Genomic DNA, 6,353 nt, shown 5'->3' on the forward strand with positions numbered 1-6,353 from the left:
TCGAGGTCCTCTACCGTGACTGAACATAAAACAAGGAAGCATGCCAAATCCGGAGAGGGAGTGAAGATGCACCGTCAAGGTATGTCATCACCAAACACTAAGGGCCTCGGCACGACACATCAATCCAGAAAGAGGCCACAACCTCATCGTCTGGATCGCAAGGCGCCGCACCATCGAAAGAATGGAAAGTTCTCCAAGAACAAGGATGGATGCCACCGGGTGGTCACTTAGAGCGGATCAGCGCACACCAAATGTGTCGAAGCTCTCCAAGAACATGATGAATGCCACACAACCCACGACTAGAACATGCTGGAGGAAAAGCACAAGTTTGGATGCAGAAGGGCACGTCATCTGCTGCTACCGCTGCCCACCACCATGGAACTCTCAAGGTGGCGCCTTCAAGAAGGACACAGTGCCGAGAGCACCATCGCCGCCCATCGTAGTTAGGATTTTCACCCGAGAGGGAGGGAGGTGGGAAGAGGTAGGGCAGACCTGGCCGATGTCTTCGTGAAGAAAACCAGCGCCCTCGGGCGTTGTCGCCGTCATGGCCGACCGGAGCCGACCAGGGATTTCTCTCGATCCAAATCCCTACCAACTCCGCACGTAGCCTGAGGACCAACCAACTAGCCAGCGAGGCCAAGAACCAGGGGAATGGAAGCACACCAAGCAGGGAGGACGAGCAACGACCAGATATGGCTCCAAGGCAGCTAGGCCATGACGCTAATCCACCAGTGGTCCGTCGGCCGCCCGACCAGAACGCTAAGCACCATGCCACCCCCGCCGCTCACTGTAGAACAGGGGCACATCGGAGGGCCCCACCCCAAATCCAGGGCTCTCCGCCATCGTGCAGGAGCAGCACAGGCCCCGCCGCCACATTCCCCGGTTGCGCCGCAGGCTTGCCCAGGGCCAGCCTCCTGTGGTGGCGAGGATGGAGGGGGTGATCGCTCCCGATTCACCCGGGTGGGGCGGCACGAGGGGGGGGGGGGAATCTCGCCATTAACTCTAGTTTTGTAAGTAGCGAACCAATCTATGGTTGAATGTGTACTGGTCAACCAGGGATCAAACACACTTGTGTATCTTATATAAAGACGGAATAGCTTGTAAGTAAGAGGTGGTAACTTTGTCAATCTCAAGATTCGACGTCTCAATCTCTCGAAAGTGTTCATAGAGGCAGTGGCAGAGTATACGCGTGTGCATTCATTTGTGTGAGTATATGTGCATCTATGTGACCGTCTACGTTGTTTTTAAAAAAAAGACCAATCCATTTTCATAAGTATGAAAATTCCATGTCATGTCAAAGGTGCCCAAATATGAGGGAAACCAAAATTTGAACCATTGCCGCAGCACAAAAAGCAATCAGCACACGGCGCAAATGCGCAAATACACGGTTAGTCGACACACAGCACAGCACGACCGATGTGATGCTTCACCAATCAGCAAATGAAGGCAGCATCAGCGTGCTCATCACTGCAGTAGAGGCCAGGCTGCTGGACGTAGCCCTGCTTGGCCAGCAGCCCGCGCGCTCTCTGCACGAGCTCCCTGTTGGTCACCTTCTTCCCGCGCTTCTCCTCCGCGAGGACGGCCTGGATGGCATTGCTGAGCGCGCCGTAGGACACGCCGCTGGCCGTGGTCAGGTCCGCCGAGGACTCGTCCGTCTGGCACCCGCTGATCAGGACGCCGTTGCGTGGCGGCGGCACCTTCGCCGTGGCCCCCGCGTACACCTCCTCGACGCTCCGCACCTCCTGCTCCATGGCTGGCCCGAGCGCGCCGGCCTGACCCCCGCCCTCCGGCTTGGCCTTCGGGATCAGCTCCGTGACCGTGGCGGCCTGATCAGCGCCATGCCGGAGCTTGCCGTTGCCGCCCACCACGGCCTTGACGAACTTCTTGATCTTGGGCGTGGCGTCGTCGCCGAAGTGGTGGAACAGCGTCGTCCGGATGGAGCCCACGCCGACGTCGTCCTTGCCGGTCTGCTCCTTGAGCATCCGGATGTACGTCGACAGGGGCAGCGACCGGCTCGTCGTGGCGGTGCCGGCCGGCGAGCCCGCCTGTTTGGCGCGGCGGCCGAGGCGGATGCCAACGTACTCGAGCGCGCCCCGGACGGCCCCGAGGAGCGAGGCGCACAGGTTGGCGCCGGCGGACGGAGGCCGCTGCTGCTGGGCCTTGCTCTGCTTGGTGCTGTTCCCGATCTGCTCCTTGGTCTTGTCGATGAGGCCGCCGCTGTGGCACGAATCGGATACCATGGTGAAGAGGCAGCCATCGGGCACTTTCCGCACCAGCTCCGTGAAATCTTGGTCTGCGGCAAAGGAGCTCCTTCAGTCGTCAGTCAAGCAACGGAGCTTGCCGCTCTGACAATCTCTCGAACATCCCAGCCAACAATCAATGGATGAACCAATCCGAATGTCCAATCCTACATGTACGTACCTTTGATGAGGTTGGTGTCGCAGGGCACGATGCACTCGTCGTAGCCGGTGTCGTCGTCCTCGCCGGTCTCGGCGGGCAGCTGCAGGCCGTGGCCGCTGTAGTGGAAGAAGAGGGAGTCCCCGGGCCGCGCGCCGCCGACGAGCCGCTCCAGCTCGAGCCGGATGTTGACGCCCGTGGGCGGCGGCGTGGCCGGGTCGGCGTCGGCGAGGACGCGGATGTCGGCGCCGTCGAAGCCGAAGCGGTCGACGAGGCAGCGGCGCATGCGGGCCACGTCGTTGAGGCAGCCCTTGAGCTCCCCCTCCGTGCCCGGGTAGTTGATGCCCACCAGCACCGCGCGCTTCCGCCCCATCGTTGAGCCGGCGCGCTCCGGTGGGCGCTGCCGGACGCGGCTAGGCTGGTGAGGTGGCGAGCTGTGTGTTGGCAGAGCGGTCCGATCTGGCAGGCACTAGTACGGGGCTGGTGGGTTGGTGGAGCTCGAGATGATCATCGCTGCCACTGCTAGCTTTTCCGTTTGCATTGCCTTCACCATGTATGATCTCATTATACTACTCCACACTGCTACTCCATGATAGTTGCGGCACTACTTGTAAGATACTCCATGAGTACATACATATCAGTTGCCACTAACCATAAAAGGTAGCAGAGTGGAAGTATGATACATACAGATAATGTAATGGCAGGTTTGTATATGGTATAAAGATAGTGGGGATGGCTTTACCAGTTCTCCCATAATTTTATCAATTTTTTCTGCTTTTGGGAAACATGGAGTAATATATTATAGGTATATTATTACCTGAGAGCATGTGATTGTTATTCTGAGATGAAACATCAAACAGTCCAATCTTAGCAACACATGGCGTCCGGGTATCCAAAACCACAGTCCACAGACAATAGCAGACAGTTTTGACACACGAGGAGAAAACGTTCTCTCTCATCGACGGACAAAGACAACGGATGATGTTTCACGCTCTCAGCATATGAAAGCCACCTCGGTGTGCCTGTCGCTGCAGTAGAGCCCAGGCTGCTGCTTGTACCCCTGCTTGGACAGCAGCCCGCGCGCCCTCAGCACCAGCTCCTTGTTGCTCACCTTGCCGTCCTTCTCCGCGAGGATGGCCTGGATGGCGTTGCTGAGCGCGCCGTAGGACAGGCCCTTGGCGGTCGTCGCGTCCGCCGAGGTCTGGTCGGTCTGGCACCCGCTGATGAGGACGCCGTTGTGGGGCGCCCTCGCCGCCGTCCCGGCGTACACCTCCTCCACGCCGTGCACCTCCTGCTCCATGGCCGGCTTCAGCTCCTCCTGCTTGCCCTGCAGCTTGGCCCTCAGCAGCTCCTGTGCCAGCGCGCCCACCAGGCCCACCACGCCGCCGTGCTGCCCCTGCTGCAGCTTCTCCAGCATCACCTTCATGAACTTCTTGATCTTGGGGCTCGCGTCCTCGCCGAAGACGTTGAACAGCGTCATCCGGATCGACCCCACCTCGATGTCCTCCTTCCCCGTCTTCTCCTTGAGCATCTCGATGAATGTCGAGAGGGGCAGCGACCGGTTCTTCACGTGCCCGTCTGTGCCTGAGTCCAGGCTCGGCGCCTCGGCCTCAGCGTCGTCGTCGTCGTAGCTGCTCTGCTGGCCGCCGCGGCGAGGGAGGTGGACTCCTTGGGACTCGAACGCGTCCCGGACGGTCTGTTTGAGGAACGACCGGAAGCCGCCCGAGCCGGAATCAGACCGCTCTTCCCGTTTGCCTTGCTGCGCCTTGTTCTGCTTTGTGCTGTGGCCAATCTGCTCCTTGGCCTTGTCAAGCAGGCCACCGCTGTGGCAAGAGTCAGAGACTATGGTGAACAGGCAGCCATCTGGGACTTTCTGCACGAGCTCTGTGAAATCTTGGTCTGCAGTGCAAAGAAGAAAATTAGAATGCCATTGACAGGAAGGGATGCAAGATGTTACTGGTTATTGACCGCTCTACTTCTATGTATTGGCTGCCTTCTCGATATACTCCCTCCGTTCCAAAATATATGACCCAACTTTGTACTAACTTTAGTACAGAGTTGAGTTATCCGTTCCAAAATATATGACCCAACTTTGTACTAACTTTAGTACAGAGTTGAGTCATCTATTTTGGAACGGAGGGAGTAGTAGGTAATATCTGAAAGCTGAGGATTACCGAAGCACTAGAATATTATCTGCAGATAGCCATCACCCATCAGCTTAACTGCCTATGAGTTGAAGCAGGCTCAGAACATTCTATTGCAGGAAAAGAAAAAACATGAATCAGGCAAGCCAACAAGTGGCAGATTCAAACATCACCTGGTTGCTGACATTCAGATCTTCTGTGAACTTCTTTTTGGTTTCAAAAATGGACCCTGATCACTTTTGACACAGTTTGATTGATGCTTTTCCACTACAGGTTTAAATTAACTTGGTACCCTCTGCATGTCTAGGACTAAACTGGTTTAAGGAATGCACTTTCTGACCTGCTTCATGACAAAATTTGGTAATGCAACTTAGGTTAGGAGTGTGGAGCCTAGGTCCTGCTGGTACAGCAACATGTTTCTGCTGGCTTGGCGTTTGCATGTTTGGATTGGTACAAAACAGATGCAACAAACTCTTGTTACTGCCAAAACAAACCAAATTTCTGTGACTTGCAAATTTTGGTAGCATTCAGAATGGGGCCTTGGTAGCAAAATAAATGAGGCCAAATTGTATTTACATTACGAATTTTGGCAGAAAAAAATCTTACGTAAATAGCATGGTTTAAGACAGTTGATTGTATATCGAAATATTTGTGCTATGTGGTGAAAAATCTGCAATCAGTGTTACCACAATGTACTATCTGAAATCATAGTCACCTAAAAACTAATCCAATCAGAAATGCAGAAATTACCACAGCGCTAAATCCGATAATTAAGTCGTAAACGTGACAATGAATCAAATAACGTCCCTCTCAGATCTCACCAACCACACTCGATTCACTAACCGGTAGTTCGATTCAGAACAAGTACAGGAGCAACATGGCACGAGACAAAACGAAAACGGAAATGGCGTCTCCGGATCTGCGCTGCGCACCTGTGATGAGGTTCATGTCGGAGGGGACGATGCACTCGTCGAAGCCGGTGTCGTCGTCCTGGCCGGTCTCGGCCGGCAGGCGCGTGCCGTGGCCGCTGTAGTGGAAGAAGAGGGAGTCCCCGGGGCGCGCGTCGGCGACGAGGCGCGCGAGCTCGCGGCGGATGTTGGCGCCCGTGGGCTGCTGCTGCGGCGCGGCCCGGTCGGCGTCGGAGAGGACGCGGATGCCGGCGTCTTCGAAGCCGAAGCGGTCGACGAGGCAGCGGCGCATGCGGGCCACGTCGTTGTGGCAGCCCTTGAGCTCCGCCTTGGTGCCCGCGTAGTTGATGCCCACCAGCACCGCGCGCTTCCGCCCCATCCTTGGGTTCGGCTCGGCGGTCGTCGGCGACGGCGTTGGCGGTGGTGCGGCGAGGCGAGGCGGCGGGCCTCGGGGAGTCCGATGGATGGAAATGGCGTGGATTTGGTGGGGTTTGCTGCTGGGGCTTTTTGTTTTGTTTTGGGTTGGCGCCGGCTGTCTGCTGGCGTTTCCGATCTGGCAGCTGCTGGGTGGTTGGTGGCCGTGTGCGACCCGGTCGTCGCTTTGTGCTGGGTTGGTCAGCGACGCGGCGGCCGATAATAACACTGTGTTCGTATGCGCACCCAAACCCACGGGCCATGGCCCATTCAGTCATCTCCCTCCCCCCGGGTCCAAATATTCCATAGTCTCTACTATTAAATACTATTAAAGGGGATCGAACGTCGTGATGGTTCTACCTCCTTCGATCCCCACCTCCCTTCGTCATCCCCTCCATCGCACGAAGACAAAAACCAACGCATGCTCCCACCACCCATCGTCAAAAAAACTGCCGCCACACGCGCACACACACGTCGCACGCCCCCATCT

General features: G+C 56.6%; 1 protein-coding gene across 1 annotated transcript; it reads right to left on the bottom strand.

The window, feature by feature from the left end:
- Positions 1 to 1,312: 1,312 nt before the first annotated feature.
- On the bottom strand, positions 1,313 to 6,023 carry LOC123061012 (metacaspase-4). Its single transcript, XM_044483905.1, has 5 exons — positions 5,474 to 6,023; positions 3,410 to 4,296; positions 3,215 to 3,287; positions 2,238 to 2,293; positions 1,313 to 1,973 (listed from the first exon to the last, which is right to left on the bottom strand). Exons 1-5 carry the CDS (start codon positions 5,826 to 5,828, stop codon positions 1,434 to 1,436), a joined length of 1,911 nt encoding a protein of 636 aa, XP_044339840.1. The 5' UTR covers positions 5,829 to 6,023; the 3' UTR covers positions 1,313 to 1,433.
- Positions 6,024 to 6,353: the final 330 nt, after the last annotated feature.

Source organism: Triticum aestivum, chromosome 1A, assembly GCF_018294505.1.
Source record: "Triticum aestivum cultivar Chinese Spring chromosome 1A, IWGSC CS RefSeq v2.1, whole genome shotgun sequence".
NCBI lineage: Eukaryota > Viridiplantae > Streptophyta > Magnoliopsida > Poales > Poaceae > Triticum > Triticum aestivum.

Coding starts and splice junctions, on each gene's coding strand:
- LOC123061012 (XM_044483905.1), bottom strand. CDS start 5,828: ATGGGGCGGAAGCGCGCGGTGCTGGTGGGCATCAACTACGCGGGCACC. Junction 3,288..3,409: donor GCAGCGACAGGCACACCGAG/GTGGCTTTCATA, acceptor GTGGTTTTGGAT/ACCCGGACGCCATGTGTTGC. Junction 1,974..2,237: donor ATGGCTGCCTCTTCACCATG/GTATCCGATTCG, acceptor CGGATGCTCAAG/GAGCAGACCGGCAAGGACGA.